The 21,375-nt window shown below is 37.5% G+C and overlaps 1 protein-coding gene across 10 annotated transcripts in view; it reads right to left on the minus strand.

Annotated features, from left to right (window-relative positions):
• NUBPL (NUBP iron-sulfur cluster assembly factor, mitochondrial) overlaps positions 1-21,375 on the minus strand; it is a 205,750-nt gene that overhangs the window by 25,511 nt on the left and 158,864 nt on the right. For all 10 annotated transcript variants that reach the window (XR_014313608.1, XR_014313609.1, XM_082737927.1 and 7 more), the window contains one exon: positions 8,229-8,314. Coding sequence is in view for 8 of the 10 variants with exons in the window: in XM_082737927.1 (XP_082594053.1) it covers positions 8,229-8,314 (86 nt within the window). In the remaining 2 variants the exon portion in view is untranslated. The remainder of the gene's footprint in view (positions 1-8,228; positions 8,315-21,375) is intronic.

Here is a 21,375-nt window from a genome sequence, read left to right on the forward strand (position 1 = left end):
CAATAACAAGACAGAAGAAAGAGAAATTTGGGAGTCAATCCCATTTACAATTGCACCCAAATCCATAAGGTACCTAGGAATAAATCTAACCAAAGAGGCAAAGAAACTATACTCAGAAAACTATAAAGTACTCATGAAAGAAATTGAGGAAGACACAAAGAAATGGAAAAATGTTTCATGCTCATGGATTGGAAGAACAAATATTGTGAAAATGTTTACGCTACCTAAAGCAATCCATATGTTTAATGCAATCCCTATCAAAATACCATCCATTTTTTTCAAAGAAATGGAAAAAATAATCTTAAAATTTATATAGAACCAGAAAAGACCTCGAATAGCCAGAGGAATGTTGAAAAAGAAAGCCAACATTAGTGGCATCACAATTCCAGACCTCAAGCTCTATTATAAAGCTGTCATCATCAAGACAGTATGGTACTGGCACAAAAATAGACACATAGATCAATGGAACAGAATAGAGAGCCCAGAAATAGACCCTCAACTCTATGGTTAATTAATCTTCGATAAAGCAGGAAAGAATGACCAATGGAAAAAAAGACAGTCTCTTCAACAAATGGTGTTGGGAAAATCAAAATGCAACTTATTTCTGTGCATTTTTGTGCCACATGCACAAAAATGAAACTGGACCATTTCCTTATACCACACACAAAAATAGACTCAAAATGGATGAAGGACCTCAATGTGAGAAAGGAATCCATCAAAATCCTTGAGGAGAACACAGACAGCAACCTCCTTGACCTCAGCCGCAGCAACGTCTTCCTAGGAACATCGCCAAAAGCAAGGGAAGCAAGGGCAAAAATGAACTATTGGGATTTCATCAAGATCAACAGCTTTTGCATAGCAAAGTAAATAGTCAACAAAACCAAAAGACAACTGACAGAATAGGAGAAGATATTTGAAAATGACATATCAGATAAAAGACTAGTATCCAAAATCTACCAAGATTTATCAAGAACTTATCAAGCTCAACACCCAAAGAACAAATAATCCAATCTAGAAATGGGCAGAGGACATGAACAGACATTTCTGCAAAGAAGACATCCAGATGGCCAAAGACACATGAAAAAGTGCTCCACATCACTCAGCATCAGGGAAATACAAATCAAAACCACAATGAGATACCACCTCACACCAGTCAGAATGGCTAAAATTAACAAGTCAGGAAATGACAGATGCTGGCAAGGATGCAGAGAAAGGGGAACCCTCCTACGCTGTTGGTGGGAATGCAAGCTGGTACAACTACTCTGGAAAACAGCATGGACGTTCCTCAAAAAGTTGAAAATAGAGCTACCTTATGACCCAGCAATTGCATTACTGGGTATTTACCCTAAAGATACAAACATAGTGATCGGAAGGGGCACATGCACCCGAATGTTTACAGCAGCAATGTCCACAATAGCCAACCTATGGAAAGAACCTAGATGTCCATCAACAGATGAATGGATAAAGAAGATGTGGTATATATGTACAATGGAATACTATACAGCCATCAAAAGAAATGAAATCTTGCCATTTGCAATAATGTGGATGGAACTAGAGGGTATTATGCTGAGCAAAATAAGTCAATCAGAGAAAGAAAATTATCACATGATCTCCCTGATATGAAGAATTTGAGAGGCAATGTGGGGGATTTGGGGGATATGGAAGGAAAAAATGAAACAGGATGGGATTGGAAGGGAGACAAATTATAAGAGACTCAATCTCACAGAACAAACTGAGGGTTGCTGGGGGAAGGGGGGTAGGGAGAGGGTGGTTGGGTTATGGACATTGGAAAGGGTATGTGCTATGGTGAGTGCTGTGAAGTGCATAAACCTGGCGATCCACAGACCTATACCCCTGGAACTAATCATACATTATATGTTAATAAAAAATAAAAATTTAATTTAAAAAAAAATCTGTCTTACCATAAGAGAAGTATTTTAAATCTTGATCCAATATAAATGCATACTTATATATATGTACAACTGAGACCAAATCTTTATGAAATAACACTTTGTCTTCCTAAGAGCAATCTACCCTAATATTGTTTAAAACCTTTGGTTTTGGGGAGCCTGGGTGGCTCAGTCGGTTAAACATTTGTGTCGGGAGCCAGTACAGGAGGCCTACTATAAGAGCTGTAAGGGACTGAATATGATTGGCTGTTCATTTAGGTCCACTCACGCGGGAGGTGCATGAGCACTGCGGTGATTGGCTAGGCGGGTTAAGCTGCCGGTGTATATATGCTTGAATGTACTTGTAGAGGGGCGGGCCCGCCGGGAGCCAGGCCCGCCGGCCGGATGGGGCCGCAGCCCGACCATGGCGGCGCCCACCGCCGAGGCGCGGCGCGCGGCCCTGGAGGCGGCGGGGACGCCCGAGCGGGGCGGTGGGAGCTGCGTGCTGTGCTGCGCCAGAGGGGGAAGAAGATAAAAAGAAGCCATTAAAGAAGTTTGCCTCCACGCGTGTCTCCGTGTTGTTCTTGCTGGCGAGAGCGACAATCTGCCTTCAACTCAGGCCATGATCCTGGGGTCCTGGGATCAAGTCCCACATCAGGCTGCCTACTCAGAAGAGAGTTTGCTTCTCCCTCTTCCTCTGCTATTGTGCGCTTGCTCTCTCTCTGTCATAAACAAACAAACAAATAAATAGATAATCTTAAAATAAGAATTCTAAAACCTTTGGCTTCATCTTTCACTGTATTGGTTTCATGGCTTATTGGTGGGTCACAACCTGCTGTGTAACTCTGGCCATTGCAAATACTTCCTTAATGCTTTAACTCTCCTGGCTCCTGTCCTTTCTATTCATTTCTACCAAATTAAATATTTTTAAAGCTCTATTCTAATTAAGTCTATTTCCCAACCAACATTATTTATGGACTCCTCTAAAATTCTCAAGAAGCAAGTTCAAATCCTCAGCTGGTTGAAGCTCTACCAAACCTGGGCCTAGCAGAGCCACAATGAAACATGCAACTTCAACTATTGACAAACTGAACAATCTCGAACACAACTTGTGATCTCCTGATTCTTTTCAGACTAAATTCTGTCCCTATTCTCGTCCTCTGATAGAACTATGAAAATCCAACTCCATTCATTCATTCTGTGTATATTTAGTTGAGAGCTATATGTTCTTGGCACAGAGTGTTCATGGTACTACAAATGCGGTAGTAAAAATCAAAGTACTGACAAATATGAAAACAGTTACAAAAAGGAAAATAGAGTGTTACTAGATCACACACTAGAACGAGTTCACCTGGTTAAACAGTTACAAAAAGGAAAATAGAGTGTTACTAGATCACACACTAGAACGAGTTCACCTGGTTAATAGTCTCTCAGAAAAAGAATGATTTAATCTAAGTAGCAAAGGATACAAAGGAGCTACCAAGTGAAAAATGAGGGTAAAGGGCTTTCATGTGGAGAAACAGCATGCTCGAGGCCACAAAGAAAGAAACTTTGTGGGAATCTACAAGAAGAAAATGATCAGTCTTGCTGACAGAATGCAAGGCAGAGTGGCCTGTGAGTTGGGGATAAAGACAACAGATTGTGGCTGGCATTATATACCAGGTCAAATGTCTATATGATAAGTATTTATCATATGTCTGCTATACACCAGGTAACTGAACATTTAAGGATGGCTCAGTGGGTTAAAGCCTCTGCCTTCTGCTTGGGTCATGATCCCAAGTTGTGGGATCAAGCCCCACATCGGGCTCTCTGCTCAGCAGGGAGCCTGTTTCCTCCTCTCTCTCTGCCTGCCTCTCTGCCTACTTGTGATCTCTATCTGTCAAATAAATAAATAAAATCTTAAAAAAAAAAAAAAAAAGAATAGTTAAGGCATTTTTCTTGCCCTCCAGAACTTACTTCTTCTGTGGAGAGCCAAACCATAAATATGTTCAAGTAGTTCAGAGAAAAGATTAACCTTTTTTGGGAGTTTGATAAAAGCTTCCTAGAGAAAGCAATGCCTGCACAGGGATTTGAAACATGAATCTGAGTTCCCAAGCTAACAATGGCCTATCAGCAAAGGGACCAGGATATGCAAAATAACATGGACATGAAAAAAATCATGACTTTTCCATGAAAGCCCTACTTTAATAGCCCAAAGAAGAAATGTCTTGTGTTCTTCAGAATTCAGAACCCCTTCACCATAATAGAGCTAGTTTACAGGATGATAAGGTACTTGGCAAAAAAGGCTTCATTTGTCTTCTTTTTTTTTCTAATCAATAAGGGACCTTATCACAGTATTTTCCTTATAGAAGGCACTCAGTAGGAGTAAATATATATATTTGTAAAATAAACTACTTACTGAATTAAAATTAACTAAGGGATCCTTATGTACAGAAGGAATAAGAGGGGAAATATACTTTAATACTTCAATATATTTATCAGGAGCTGGGAAGGAGACTGCCTGCCCAAGGAGTCAGGGCTGGATAGTGAAATCCCTGTAACTCTACAAGTTCAAATGGTAGAAGAGCTCCAAATTGAGGTACCTGGGCCTCCACTGTAGAAGAAGCAATAAAAATGGGTAAAAATGACATAAGGCAAGAAGTATCCACCGTTCAAAATGTGTAAGATTGAATAAAATTTATTATTTAAAAAAAAACAGTCTATCTACAAAAACTGAGATAATCCAGGATTTGGCAGAGCTGATATGATTTCAGGCAGAGAACAAAGAATTTCACAGTTATCTCTTCTTCTCCTTCACCTATCCAAGCCTCGAGGGTTTGTTTGTTTTTTTTTTCAAGATTTTATGTATTTATTTGTGAGAGTGAGTGAGTGAAAGAGAGAGCACATGAGTGGGGGGAGGGGCAGAGGGAGAAGCAGACTCCCTGCTGAGAAGGGAGCCCTTTGTGGGGCTGGATCCCAGGGCCCTGGGGTCATGACCTGTGCTAAAGACAGATTCTTAACCAATTGAGCCACATAGGCACCCCAAGCCTTTAATTTTAAGAAACCATTTAAATCAACTTTAAAATGTTCTTGTAGACATTACTAAGCTGTCCATACCAATGAATTTCAATGACATCACTGTTTCCATGGTAACTAATGCACTTCAAAAGGGGCAAAAACAGAAAGCAAGACTAAAAACCAGGAAAAAAATGAAGTGGTATAAACAAAGCATAATATTACTCCTTTGCATTTATGGCACACTTTCTAATTTAAAATGCTCTGCCATTACTTAGACTCCAAGGCTCTTAAATGCCAGAAAGATCTCAGAAATAATCAAATCCACATCGCACTCACAGCCAGGATTCCCTTTACAATGCACCATGGTTGTCCAATTGTTTACAGAACTCATTGCTGGAAAGTTCTCTCATTCACTTGCAAAGATTACTGAGCACCTATCTTGTTCTGCAGGTTTAAGAGATGATTAAGATATTCTACCTCCTTTTAAAATTTTTGCTATTTAGAAATAATTGAATCATAGGGGTGAAAAAAAAGAGGGTTATAATAAAGATACAGGACAATGTTAAAGAGCCAACTTGGAAGGATCATCATTTCTGATGACTTTCACTTGTATTCCATTTCAGCCCCACACACCCATAACCAACCACACCCTGGGCTTTGTCATGACCCAGAACCATTCCAATCCTACAAACTTAAACCCCAACATTAACTTTCTGTTTACAAACAGCTCTTTCAGGGTGCCTGGGTGGCTCAGTGGTTAAGCCGCTGCCTTCGGCTCAGGTCATGATCTCAGGGTCCTGGGATCGAGTCCCGCATCAGGCTCTCTGCTCAGCAGGGAACCTGCTTCCTCCTCTCTCTCTCTGCCTGCCTCTCTACCTACTTGTGATTTCTCTCTGTCAAATAAATAAATAAAATCTTTAAAAAAAAACAAAAAAAAAACAAACAGCTCTTTCATTCCCTAATACTGCACTAGTCTATGAGCTTTATGCAGCCCAAGATCCTTCACGTGAAATATTTCCTCGCTGTATTTCTTGCTAATATCTTTAACTTTCATTTTCAATGACACCCACCTAGCAACAGCCTAATATAAATGTAGTGACCATCCCTTCCCCATTGTTATGTTCCATAGGAGTCTCTGTCTCACCCTTTGTCCCTTTATCCTTGAGTGTAGAGGAAAATCTGTTAGAACAATTATGAGATTGTTTGCTTCTTTACTTACAGGGCCATAAGAATCAGGTGCTGTGGATAAGTGAAAATAACCTAAAGACTTAAAGGTACATGTGCTGAATTTGCCAACTATGGTCATTAGACCATAGACTAGTAAAGTGCATGTAAAACCTGCCCCACAGTCATAGTCACATCAAGTGACAACACTGGCTGAAATAGTCTCTTGGTGTACAAAATAATAATTTACAGAGTGAAGAATAAAAAGTGCTGGTTTCTGCTTTTTTTTTTTAAAATATTTATTTATTTATTTGGCTGACAGAGATCACAAGTAGGCAGAGAGGCAGAGAGAGAGGAGGAAGCAGGCTACCTGCTGCACAGACAGCCCGATGCAGGGCTCGATCCCAGGACCCTGAGACTGTGACCTGAGCTGAAGACAGAGGCCCCAACCCACTGAGCCACCCAGGAACCCCTGGTTTCTGCTTTTAAAAAACTTTTCCCCCAAGAATTTCATAATGCTTTTAAGTAAACAACATATGCCTCTATCTTCATCTTACAGAATGAGAAATTAACCTTCACTGATATGCTGATAGGATTACTATTGCCCTTGGAGTGGCAATAACAGACCGTTGGCCCTGTTACATAATTTCTGCTAGAAAGAAGGATTATGTATCACTTGCTCTCATAATTTTTGGCAGATAGCTCTCTAACTTTTTGCTGACTTATATTTTAAAATCCAATATAAATATTCTTATTTAGTTATTTGGGTAGGTAACACTTGCACCTGGTTTATCTTGGAGGGCATAATAGGAAGTCACATTGCTCAAACTATGTGTTTGAGACATTTTTCTATGGTGCTCATTTGGTTACCATTGCTTTAAAAAAATTTCCAAGCTAAAATTCACAACAGAGAATACAATGGGGATTTTATCACTCATTTATCCAAATATAAAGACTGGACTTTAATACTTTCTGATCATGGAAATACTCTCAGATTATCCTTATTGGGCTCTTCAATTTTCCTAAGACAATTTTCCTAAGACAATACTCTCAGATTATCCTTATCGGGCTCTTCAATTTTCCTAAGACTTCAATTTCCCAGTGCAAAGCTCCATGGAGTGTTAATGCCTACAGCTCTGCACTAACCGGCAAGGAGAAGAGATACCTGTCAAAGAGGATCATCTCAACTCCACTACTCTACTGTTTTACACTTCTCAGATGCTCCCCTGAGAGAAAAACATTTATGAGAGTCCATTCATGCTAGTGCATCACTGGATCTCATACCATTTCAGTTTCATTGAAGAATTCAATGAAAGTTATGAATTCTCTCCATACCAAAACAAACTCAAAGTGAACATATCATTTGGGGACTGGGAAAAGGAGGAGGGACAAAGAATCATGAGACCCCTGAAGCTAATTCATGGCTGAAGTCTAAAAAACTCTGCTCTATAAGCTCTAAAATCTATTCCTGAATTAAACTAGGCCACTAGATAGTCATATAGACCTAGGAGAGATTTATGCCTCTCTGGTCTCAGTTGCTGTGCTCTGTCCAACCTTATAGAAATGGGCAGTTTTATAAAGGCCCTACATGGTTGCTAGAAAATTCATGGATTACTCCTGGCATGTATTTAAGTCCCTTAATGGCCTGCAGTTTGTTTACAGATTCACTTCTGTTTCTGATTTTAATTGTGTTTTGTCTTAATACTATTACATTTTTATTTTGTCATATTGCATAGAAAATCCTTAGATATTTTTTAGAAGGTGATGAGCTATGAATGAGTTATGAATGAGACAGATGGAAAAAAATCACCGTTTTCACCTGTCCTCCTATCAGTGCCTTATTCAAGTATCTCCTTCTAAACACTGATGTGGGGGTGTTTTTGTCAATAATATCTGCAAGTATCTGGAGAGGTAGTACTTGGTCACAAAACTCATACCTGAAAGATGTTTCAGAATTCTTCTAAAAATATTTTAATGCAATTAGAATTTTTCTTGATTAATATAATATATATACATGTTTGCACCTATACGCATGTTGTTAAAGTAACCATAAAGATGAAGTAGGTTTTTCTACAGATTTCTGCAAGAACTAAATTAAAATTTGGACTGTATTTCTCAATGACTTGTTTCTTCAGTTAGAGTGTTTCATATAATAACAATGAAGCTGTAAATGCTTACAGGCACATGGACTTTTCGAAACATCTCTGCACCCTTGCGTGCATCCATCAGTGCAATGTCCTGGGGTGTGGAGACAATCACAGCACCTAGCCAAGAGAAAACAAAACAAAAAGAAAGTAAAATGATGCCATCATTTAATTCTTTATGGAAAGATTACTTCCATAATTATATTGCTTACATGCTTAAAGAGTACTACATTAACTAGGTAATTTGTATACAGTTTAGACACATGAATGGGAAAGATGAGGAAATGTCTACCTTGCTCTTGCCTATTTTTGACTCCTCAGTTCTAAAATAATAACTGACTGACCAATGATTCAAGATCACAGATATATCATCAGAACTTTCTTCCAGACAATGTGCTAGTTAGAAGATGCACAAGACAGACACTACTTTCAAGAAGCTAATAATCTATTTGGAAAATCCAAAAATTAAGGATTACAAAACAATGTGCTAAGCAATGTAACAGAAGTATAAGTATGCCTCTTTGATACTCTGGAGTTAAAAAGGAGAAATAAAGGAAAAGAGAAGTAATTCATTCTATGGGTCAGAAAGGCAAAGATGATAATGCATGGGATGAAAAAGGAGAGAGGAAAGGTTTCAGAGAGAGGTGATTCCTGAGCTGAGTCCTGAAAGTTTATATTAAAGAAACTCACTAGTGAAGAAGGCCCTATGGAGAATAGTTTGGTGGGTAAAACTAGAAGTTGTGATAGAAACTGAGATGCAAAACAGAGGTGGCCTCGATGAAAGCAGTACCAAAAGTAAGTGGAAATCAAGGCTTTCCTAGGTTTCTACTATGACCCTGCAGAAACCAGATGGTTCTACCATAGTGTTTTGAGAGAAAGTGCTGTGTAAACTTTTAAGTAGAAACACCAGAGGGGAGGTTATGATTTGTAGTTTGTGATTTCTTAAATTTTGTGGGTTCTTCTAGATGATAACCTAAAAAATAATTAACATAAACATATCCTACATGACCTGGATGACCATATTTTTAAAATAAATATACATTGACATGACATTTCAGAGCTCCAAACCATCAAATTGGTACCAAGTGATAGTTGTTCATCACAACTTATGAAAAGATAGGTAGTATCAACAATAAATAAGGGACTATATCAAATGAAGATCATAAGATACTACGAAGTATTGCTGAAGGGATATTTTGAAGTCAAAACAAAGACAAGTAGCAGGGGAACCAAGTTAGCACAAAGCACACTGCAGTACAAGCTTGCCAAACAAAAAATATGTGCTATAAGAGTTAGCTACAAATTCATCTTGCAATCAGTATTTTCCTTTCAGCCAAAACACACTCCAACTTTAATATTAATGTCATTAATTTTAATTTTATTGATTTTTTTAAAGTTTTGCTTTTTTTTACTCTAATGTTTTTAGTTTTTAAAATATTTAAGAACTATAAATTTAAGAAATTTACATTTATACATAGTTAAGTAGTCTTATGATAAAAATAAGTCAATATGGGGTATGGAACAAATTATTTTTCCCTTAGAAGGAGGGCCTATTCATTACTCAAGTCTGAGAAACACTACCTTTGGAATTCCAACAGAATCAGAATTCAAATTTTTATTCCATAGCCAACTTCCTCTGTCACTAAGGTAATTACCTTAATCTCTCTGAGATTGGTATTACCATGCCATTTTGTAAATGAGGAAACTAAATTTCAGAGAAATAATTAAATGAAACTAATATACCTAAGATGCCTGACATGATGCCTAGACACAGGATATACATTCAGTCAATAAAAGGTAGCTGATGTTCTTGTCGCTCATATAATCACCATTATTATCTTTATTACTGTTATTAATAAAATATCTTAGAAGTTGCTGGGAAGGTCATTTTTATACGTACCATGAGGCAGCTCATTCTACTTTTCAAACTGTTCCATGGGTCACTACAGCCTTCTATTTTTATTTGCTCTGCCCACGGAACCAAAAACTAGTCAACTGTTCTCTTTCCTGTCTTTCAAAGATTGATGGAAGTCACATCTCTGTAAAAACTATACTCAACTCTACTTCACAGATCCAATATACATCCACAATTTGTCACCTTCTAGGTTCTTTTATCAATCTATTTAAACTGTTTTTTCATATCCAAGCATTTGGAAGGAATCGAATTCCAGTACTGCCCCCATCCAGCTGTGTGACTGACCTTTGGCAAGTAACTCAGACTCACTCTAGGACTCAGTTTCCTTAGCTATAACATTAATGAAAGGACTAGATAGTCTCCAAGGTCTCAGCTAGCTCTGATTATATGCTTTAGCACTGCCTCTTAACTATAGTTTCTAAAGCCACTCCTGTTCATCCTGACTGTTCAGTGAACCTATTTAAGTGAATGTGAAATACTATCCTACTCCAAGAATAATGACCTCTCAATCGCAGAGCTACTCTCTTCATGTAAATAAAACCTCCTTGGCTATTTCCACCAAATTCTGTCTTAATTATATACCTGTACACAGGGAGTTTTCTATTGCATTAGCCCTAAAAAGCACTTTTAGCTTTCACAGGATATACTCATTTTATTATTCTAAATTACCTTTGTCTACTATTTGTATTACCACTGTATAATACAATTTCATGGACAGTTATGATTTTTCTCATTTTTTAATCAAACAAAACTGCTATAATGCCATGTACAAAATAGGCACTTAACAAAAAATAGGTGATTTAAATAATTTTCTTTTATTTTCAAATCATCTATCCTGGACTACTGCTGCATGAACTCTTAGTAGGTAACTCCTTGAACTAGGAGTTAAGAGCTCTGGATTCTGGCTCTGTTTACTATGTCTTTGTAACTATACAACCTTGAATAGTTCACTAAATCTCAATACATCTCAATGAACTCTTCTATAAAATCCACCTATTTCCATTGTGCCTATTTAACTTAAAGAGATATCCCATTAAAAAAAAAAAGAATGTGAAAGTGTTATAAAAATATTTGGTGACATTATTTTGATAGCTATAAGATCCTAGAGAGAAGGACTGAAGTGCCTTGGTTTTTCTCTTTACTTAACCCTAACACAGTATCACAAGTAAGCATCCAAAACATTTGAGTTTCTCTGTAATCTAAATAGCACCATTCATACACCAGTTAATAACAACTTTTTTAAAAAAGATTTTATTTATTTATTTGACAAAGACTGTGAGAGAGGGAATACAAGCAGGGGGAGTGGAAGAAGCAGGCTTCCTGCCAATCAGGGAGCCCAATGTGGGGCTCGATCCCACGACCCTGGGATCATGAGCTGAGCCGAAGGCTTAATTCAACCAACTGAGCCACCCCGGTGCACCTAGTAACAACTTTTTGACAAGGACAATGAACATCTTCTATGTCTCATCAAATACTTACAAGATGTAAACATTCCATTAGAACAGCCAGCCACATATATAAAAGATTTTTGCGGGGTGCCTGGGTGCTTCAGTTGGTTAAGCATCTGCCTTTGACTCAGGTCATGATCCCAGGGTCCTGGAATTGAGCTCCACACGGGGCCCCTTGCTCATTGGGAAGCCTGCTTCTCCCTCTCCCTCTGCCCACTCCCCTCCATGCTCGTATGTAGGTGCTCTCTCTCACTCTCAAATAAATAAAATCCGTATAAGAGTTCTTTCGCTGAAGTACATCTTAAATAATTAAGTTCTTAATCACAATGTAATCAGTCTTTAGCATTATTCGGAAAAAAAAATTTCTAGCCTTCTTTGAAGAATACAAAAACAACTGGCTCATGCAAAAATCACTATTTCTTTTGTTGTATCAATTTTTTTAAATATTTTATTTATTTGTCAGAGAGAGAGGGCACGCAAGCTCAAACAGGGGGAGCGGCACACAGAGGGAGAAGCAGGCTCTCCACTTAGCAAGGAGCCTGATGTGGGACTCGAACCCAGGACCCGAGATCATAACCTGAGCCAAAGGCAGATGCTTAACAGACTGAGCCACCCAGGCATGCCTAACATACCAAATTTTAATACAAGTAACCATTTCAGATAGTCCTACAATGACTTTTAAAATGTAGAAGGAAATAAAGCAAGCAACAAACAAAACCTATGTTAAAATTAAATTTAATCGTTACTCATCAATCTGTGTCTTACAACCTAGATTTTAAAATTTTCAAGGAATTATATCAATTTTTTTCTTGTTACCATATCTCATTTCTTAAAATATGGTCTCTAAATCTGTTATTACATTTTATCTTTATGATTCTTGGCTGTCTACCTCATAAATTTTCATTTTTATCAGGGCATTAACCAATATGAACTAATCCAAATTTTTCCCCTTTAATACTATCACTGATGATGTCACTTCAGTTTTCTGATGGGAGGGTTAGTTGGGAAACTTTTGCTCTCTTTACTGACAACAAGGAATGTTAGTAGTAACAAAGAGAAGGCTCAGTTTGCAATAAATGGAAGTATCTTCTGGGGGTAAAACATAGTATCATAAAAACCCCTATCGCAAGAATCCCAGGGAGAATTTTCTAACCATTTTCTAGAGTAAATGTCTAAGTCCAAGCAATTAAATAATATTTTTAAATGTTATCTTCCAAGTTGTAATCTTTTTAAAAGGTTCAACTAACATTTACTATAAAAGATTATCTCGCAGATTCTGGCAAGTATGTAAACATCCTAAACAATAATTATTCAGAGTATTGTTTTAATTGCTAATTATCTTGACTATTAAAAAGAAAATCTGTAACTGTATATCTGAATTTTGGTCAGAGTTCAGAGTAGTGAAACATTTGAAATTGATTATTCCAGATGTTGAGCTGATCATAATGATACGAGTGTGGAACTACTCAACTATGCCATTTTGAGTCTCAGGGTATAAATTATATCTAATTCCCATGCTTGATTGAGAACTTCAGTGTTGGAACCCAATATGTGCAACAAAAACTGCTCATACCTAGATGAGTAACTACATACTTTCCAACTTTTGAGTATATCAATATAAAGTCAATTAGGACTTAAAAGAATAAATTAACTGCTATTGTTTGTTTGTTTGTTTGTTTGTTTTGTTTTTTTAAGTAGCTCCATGCCCAGCATAGAGCCCAGTGTGGGGATCGAACTCATGACCTAGGCTGAAATCAAAAGTTGGACATTTAAACCACCCAGGAGGCCCAAATTAACTATTCTTAATGTTCACAGAACTCTAATATTTAGTGGTGCTGATTCTCTTAGATACTTGCAGTAAAATAACCATTCAACTTCTGTTAGTCTAACATAAATAATACCAAATATATCATTGTTTATTAACTATAAAGTAAATTAGCTTTGGCATTTTTTTAGCTCCTCCTTTCTCCTCTGTAGCCCCCAAATTCCTTAATTATAAAAATTATTTGCTGTAAGATCAAAGAAAATCCACTAATACTAGATGTAATTAAATAAAACATGATTAAAAAGGTAAATCTATCCAAAATGTACCCACAGACTGTGTTTCAACAGGAAATATAAATAATTCTTTCATGAATCAGTTTTGGACTCTATACTCCATTCCAATAGAGAACTGACTATATTCACAAAGGGGATATGTTTTACTAATCTAAAGATCAATCATTATTTTGCTCACTTTAGAAATGAATTATGGCACAGGAAGTTTGTAAATGGCTTCCAAAAAGAATTATAAAAACACTGTAATTAGTGGAAACCACAGTATTTCAAAATTACTCGTGAGAGAGAGTGTGCTCTTCAGAACTTTAATAAGAATTCAAGTTTGCCAAAGGAATCTAGATGTGTATCTGCCACTTAGGGACAAAGATTGGCTCTTCAATAATAGAGTTAACAGGTAATGGGCTTCCAATCACCTCATCTTAATGATGTTAATAAAGAATTTACCAGGGCTATCCAGACTGCTGGTCACTAAGGAACCATTTGAGACAAGTGAGACTTTCAGAGATTTTAAAGAGCTTGGGCTGGAAACAAACAGCTCATACTCTTCACTCAGGCTCTCTTGCTCTTTTATTCTTTCCTTCCACTAAGGAACCATTTGGGACAAGTGAGACTTTCAGAGATTTTAAAGAGCTTGGGCTGGAAACAAACAGCTCATACTCTTCACTCAGGCTCTCTTGCTCTTTTATTCTTTCCTTCCCCTCACTTTTGATGTTTCCAGTAAAGTTAAGATAAAACCCTTGCTTCTTTCCAGTCTTGACTCCATCCTTAATTGGATCAGTAAACACCTTGGGGAACCTACTTGTTGTATACCTATGTCTCTACAACAGAAAGAAAGCTCTTTTGCTCTTCCATGATAGTCTGTTCATATTGTACTCTTAGATTTAATATTTTACATTTCAAATTCTGTTAGATGCACATATAGCTCAGTCTGCCCATGCTCACAGTGAGCCACCACCAAAGGCTGTTTGTTTAATAATGAATCACATTCCTTTTATACATATTCTTTCTCTAATATAAACACTAGAGAGGAGAATTACTACTCCCTGATTACCCTAACTTTATTTAAGCAGGTATGTCTCAGGAAATAGAGACTGAGACTTAATATGGAAAAGCTTTGTTCCATTTCCAAATACCATCATACTTGAGACGTAAAAACAATCTTCAGAGCTAAGCTTCAGATTCTAATCAAATTTCTAAAATGTATGATCAAGTGCAAAAACTTTTAAGTGATGGATTGTAGAACTTGTATTTTTTCTATATACAAATAGTTAATGAATTTAAAAGTAGCTTTTAATATGACCCTGACTAACCATCGGCCATTATACTATTCATTGAACTTTAAAACATTAAGGAATTAAGTTATATATCATGAAGGAAGTACCCAGAAATTCTTAAACAATGAAACTGAATGAACTACCTCCGAAGCTTCCCAACCAAACACAAGCTAAATGATTCAGGAATTCAAATGTCAGATAGGTTGGTCAAGACAAAGTGATTCTGAAAACCAATTATATAAGAATCATTTGAGGAAAGTTTTAAAATCCTGGGTCTTTCCATGTCATAGTTCAGAATTTGTTAATTCTCAGACTATTTCTTTGAACTATTAAGTGATATGTTATAACTTCCACCTATAAAATATGTTAATGTAAATACAAAGCCCCAAAAAGCTTATTTCTTTAAAATTTAGATTGAAAATACTGTTGTTCATTAACCAATGACATCATATTTAATTTTATAATTTGATTCCTAATGTAACAAAGACTGAAGTTCCAGACTGAATACCAGAAATCTCCTAAACAATAAAACCCTGGAATAGTTTCTATTCTTTAACACCTGGCTACAATTTGTGTAACAAAAGGACATATTTATTTTGAAAAGAATTCTTATAATTTGATAAATAAAACAATAATTCTCTCCTCTATCATGTAACTCTTGACAAATATCCATTCATTTTAACTCTGCCCAATATTTGCATGGAAATACAGTACACATGGAAGAAGTCCAAAATTGACTGTCTCCTTCAAAGTTCCATTCTGCAAATTGAAAACATAAATGAAGATTTAATATCTTTGAATAGGAATAGCTATGACCTAAGTTTTCTACTTTTGAAGTATCAGCATGTTTCTAGCTTTACAGTTTGAGGTCATTATAAAATGTAATTTTATATTGTTTATATTAAATGTAAGGGAAACAAAGCACTAAAATCCAAAATAGCCAAACATTTTTCTTTCAGTTTAATAGTTTTTCAAAAGATCAGGACTGGATCTTAAAAGAATTACTCTTTTAAATTTGAAAACAATTCTAAGAAGGGAAAGAAATAGCTATACAAGAAAAAATTTAAAAGATTTCATTTAGATTACCTAAGTGAAACCACTGTGCTCCTTTTGCTCTGAGAGAGTAAATACCAAATAACAAGGAAACTATTTCAAGTGATGGCCTAAGGTAATTCACTTACACAACAATAGTAACAATAAGCTTCTGATCCTCCCAAACCCAACAGGTTTTCATATTATCAAAACAACTGTCCAAATTAGTAATCAAAGAGTGTTACCTGAAAAGAGATCACTGATTAGGCCAAACTACTGGTGGAGGCAAAAACTCTAGTGTGGACTTGTACAGCTTTTTCTCATGTATCTCTGATGAAGGAATCGGAGTTCGGTTACTGTAGCAATAAGCCCAATGCCTTTCACAAGCAATAAATGCCTTTCATTTTAAACAATGACTGAAATATTAAGGTGCCTTAATTTAAAATTCCTACCTCATCTCATTTAAATGAATGAGAGGCAGAAAGGCCTCTGGCTTTCCTTCTGACCACAGGGGCCAGACAGAAAGGGTCATGAAAGAAAGGTCAATACCTCATTTTTGTAATGTAAATACCAGTTTGCTAGAGCAGCTCCTCTTGAGCCCATGGACATTCAGCATATTATCTAGCTGACTACTCTGCCATATACAGTAACTCCCTCTCTAGGAAAAAGAAATCAAAGCAGGACCCACACTAGAACTATCTGGCTGTTTTCTGTTCCACTTCTGCCCCTCCCTGAAAGAAAAAGAGAACAAAGAAGGAACCATGATGGCTCCCCTCTCCAGTGTTCAATCTTTGTCCATTCTATTATAATAAGTTTCCAAAAATTTCACTCCTACATCAATTTTTACTTAATAAAGGGCAACTTCTTTTCATAACTCTATCCTATCAAAATAAATTCTTCTATACATTATTCCCCACTATACAGAATATACTTATGTCACTGCTTATCTACAAATAAATAGTCTGTTCATAAACCTGATGACAGTACAATTTTGCCTTGTGATCGTATGGATTTTCACGACTTTGACTTTATTACTGGTATCTGTATTATCCACAAATCTTTGCTTTGTATTTCATCTACTGCAAGCCACTAATTCACAATTATAATGAGGACCAGAAGATGAAGAGAAGCTGTTTTAGTTATTTTCCACTTGTTGCACTTCACCTCCTTCCCCCTACCAAGTTCTGCTTCATTCTCCACCCCTCTCTGTCCTGACCAGTGTCTGGGTAGCTGACCTCTGTGGACTATACCACCTGAGTTTTCTTACCTTTTGGCTTCCAATGGGGAATCTGCCAGTAGGAGGCACCTGCAGGATATGAGACTGAGAGGAAAAAGAGGCTGCAGTATTATTACCTACCTCATACACCACTCATTCGATACCTTGCAGCAGTTCTGGCCATGGCTTAGTCCCTCTGCGGCCACACTTCCGAGAGGCATACCCTCTTCCATGGCTCTAGCAGCCTTTAGGTTCTACTGACACAGTTCATCCCTTGGCCCCATTAGGCAGAGGGGACAGTAATGACTTCTTGTCTCTAGTCTCTGGTTACTTCATTCTCTCTTGCTGGTTTCCTTAATGCTGCCTACACCTCCATTACCAGTCCGTTCATTAACTTCATTCTGTTATTGCTTTTAAGGTATGTCATCTGTTTCCTGCCCAGACCCTGATTAATATAGCATCTGAATACAAATAACTTACTAAAACTCTCCAGTGTCTTGAATAAGAAAATATGCTTCACATAAAAATGTGAAGCATCAACTTTTCACTTAATTTCAAGAGTTAAAATCAAATTCAGATAGTCTTTATATAGTCATGAAGAGGACCTCAGTTCAAGCAAAGGAAGAAAGAAAAAAAACAGATAACATCTTTTAGAATTCAAATATCACTACATGCAAATATTTTCAAAATATTCAAGGTACTTATAATGTTAATCAAAGAAATATTAATCCTCTTCTACTATGGAAGAGCAGATAAAGGTCTGAAAATTCCCAGGAAGGTACTCAAGGGAGAGGGGGGCCAGACAGTGGAGGAGTAGGGGACCCTATTTCCAGAGCTAGATATCTACCAGACCACTCTGAACAACCACAATATCAGCCTGAGATGTAAGAAGATATATCAAGATCTATACCAACAAATTATCACCAGTTGGTTTCGAGGCATGAAGCAGAAAGCCATGATTCTAATCTTCTACTGGAAGATAAATGGAAGGGAAAGGGAGCCTCTGGATCCTGGGCCATAGGCGTGCAAAAGCCTCCTGTGCACAGACAGGTAGGTAGGGTAGGTAGCCATAGGGAAAGGACTTTAGGGCAACCCCCAGACTGAAATCTGGAGCTACAGGGCGCATGTGCAAATTGGGAGCAGCAAATTTAGAAGAATAAAGGGGAGAGACGTCCCTGGACCTGGAAGCAAGGGCTGGGAGGGCTGCTATGGGGCACACAACCCAGGATGCTGCAGCTTTTAGCAGCACAGATGAAAAACAGAGGCAGTATGGCCTGGAGGGCTCACTGGAGATCAGACTCCAATCTCTCTGGAGATACTGTCACTTCTGCTCTGACTCCTGGAAGAGATGCAGAAAGCTACCAGATCAAGACCCCAGAGAAGAAAAGCCCTCCAAAAATGGTTTTCACTAAGCCCATCCCCCAACAGGGGGCAGGGCAACTCTGCCTAAACAGCGTTGTCTGAGCAACAGCACAGCAGGTCCCTGCCCCAGAAGACAGACTGAAAGATCAAGAGGCCAGCAACCCTAAGGTCCCTTATAAAACAGGTGCCATCTTGCTTGGGTTGTAGGCAATAATTTGGACTCTGTACATTCCCTCAACTACTCCTCAACAGAATGACTAAGAGGAGGAACCTCCAACACAGGAAAAGTTCAGAGACTGTGACTTCTGCTACAGAACTAACAGATATGGAATAAGCAAGATGTCAGAAACAGACTTCAGGGTAATAGTTATGTAGACAATAGCTATAATGGAGAAAATCATTAATGGCAACATAGATTCTCTAAGAGCAGAAGTGAGAGCTGATCTGGCAGGACATAAAAATGATATCAATGAGATCCAAGCAAATCTAGACAGCTAGTGGTAAATGAAGCAGAAGAACGAATTAGTGATCTAGAAACAAACTGAAAGAAAAGAAGGGTCAAGAGGAGACCTGAACAAACAGCTTAGAATTCATGAAAACAGAATTAGAGAAATAAATGATGCCATGAAATGTTCCAATGTCAGAATTATTGGGATCCCTGAGGGGGGAGAGAGAGAGAGAGAGAGAGAGAACTAGAAGATATATCTGAGCACATCCTAGCTGAGAGCTTCCCTAATCTGGGGAACAAAACAACCATTCATATCCGAGAGGCAGAGAGAACACCTCCCAAGATCAAGGAGAATAAACCAACATCCTAGCATGTAATATTAAAACTCTTAGAGAAGCAAGCTTCCTGCTAGAGCAGAGAGCTTGGTGTGGTGCTCCATCCCAGGACCCTGCAATCATGACTGGAGCTGAAGACAGATGCTAATCGACTGAGCCACCCAGGTGCCCCCGAGAACCATCTTTCATGCCCAACCGACCACAAAAGAAAGCTGGGGTAGCAATTCTCATGTCAGACAAATCAGATTTTAAGCTAAAGACTGTAGTCAGAGATACAGAAGGATACTATATCATTCTTAAACGGTCCATCCAACAAGATATGACAATTGTAAATATCTATGCCCCAGCCAACTACATAAACCAACTACATAAACCAAATGGTTCAGGAAAATAAAGAGACACGTTGATAATAATATGGTAATTGCAGGAGACCTTAACACTCCACTCTCAGCTATAGACAGATTATCTAAGCAGAAAATCAACAAAAAAATGAGAGCTTTGAATGACACAATGGACCAGGTGGACCTCATAGATATATACAGAACATTCCACCCTAAACAACAGAATACTCATTCTTCTTGAGTGCACATGGAATTTTCTCCAGAACAGACCATACACTGGGTCACAAATCAGGTCTCAACTGGTAAGAAAAGACTGAGATAATTCCCTGAATATTTTTAGACTACAATGCTTTGAAACTGGAACTCAATCACAAGAAAAAGTTTCAAAGAAATTCAAACACATGGAAGCTAAAGACCATCTTACCCAAAAATATTTGGATCAACCAGGAAATCAAAGAAGAACTTAAATAATTCATGGAAACCAATGAAAACAAAAGCACATTGGTTCAAAACCTATGGGATATGGCAAAGGTGGTCCTAAGGGAGAAATACATAGCGATCCAAGCCTCCCTCAAAAAAGAAAAAGAAAAGTCCTGAATACACAAACTATCTTTACACCTTAAAGAACGGGAGAATCAACAACATATTAAGCCTAACTCATGCACAAGAAGGGAAATAATTAAGATTACAGCAGAGATCAATGAATTAGGAAACCAGAAATACAGTAGAACGCATCAATTAAACTAGAAGCTGGTTCTTTGAAAGAATTAATAAAATAGATGAACCACTGGCCAGACTTACCCAAAAGAAAAGTGAAAAGGCCCAAATTAATAAAATTATGAATGAAAGAGGAAAGGTCATAACTAACACCAAGGAAATAGAAACAATTATCAGAAATTATTATTAACACCTATATGCCAATAAGTTAAGCAACCTGGAAGAAATGGATGCATTCCTGGAAACCTATAAATTTCCAAGACTGAACAAGGAAGAAACTGACAACCTGAACAGACCAAAAACCAGTAATCAGATTGAAGCAGTGACCAAACACCTCCCAAAACACAAGAGTCCAGGACCTGATGGACTCCCAGGGGAGTCTCCTGAAGTTTTTTCAAAAAATAGAAACAGAAGGAGAACTTCCGGATTCTTTCTCTGAGGCCAGCATTACCTTGATCCCCAAACCAGGTAAAGACCCTATCAAAAAGGAAAATTTCAGACCAATATCCCTGATGAATATGGATGCCAAAATTCTCAACAAGATCCTAGCTAATAGGATCCAACAGTACATTAAAAGGATTATCCACCATGACCAGGTGGGATTTATCCCTGGGATGCAAAGATGGTTCTACTTTCACAAATCAATCAGTGTGATAGAACAAATTAATAAGAGAAGAGAGAAGAACCACATGATTCTCTCAATTCATGCAGAAAAAGCATTTAGGAAAATACAGCATCCTTTCCTGAACTCTTCAGAGTATAGGGATAGAGAGAACATTCCTCAATTTCATAAAATCCATCTATGAAAAACCCACAGCGAATATCACTCTCAATGGGGAAAAGCTGAGAGCCTTTCCCTTAAGATCAGGAACATGACAAGGATGCCGCTCTCGCCACTATAGTTCAACATAGTACCAGAAGTCTTAGAAACAGCAATCAGACAACAAGAGGAAATAAAAGGTATTCAAATTGCAAAGAAGAAGTCAAACTCTCTCTCTTCACAAATGATATGATAATTTATGTGGAAAACCCAAA

This window comes from Mustela nivalis, assembly GCF_964662115.1.
Source record: "Mustela nivalis genome assembly, chromosome: 6".
Taxonomy (NCBI): Eukaryota; Metazoa; Chordata; class Mammalia; order Carnivora; family Mustelidae; genus Mustela; species Mustela nivalis.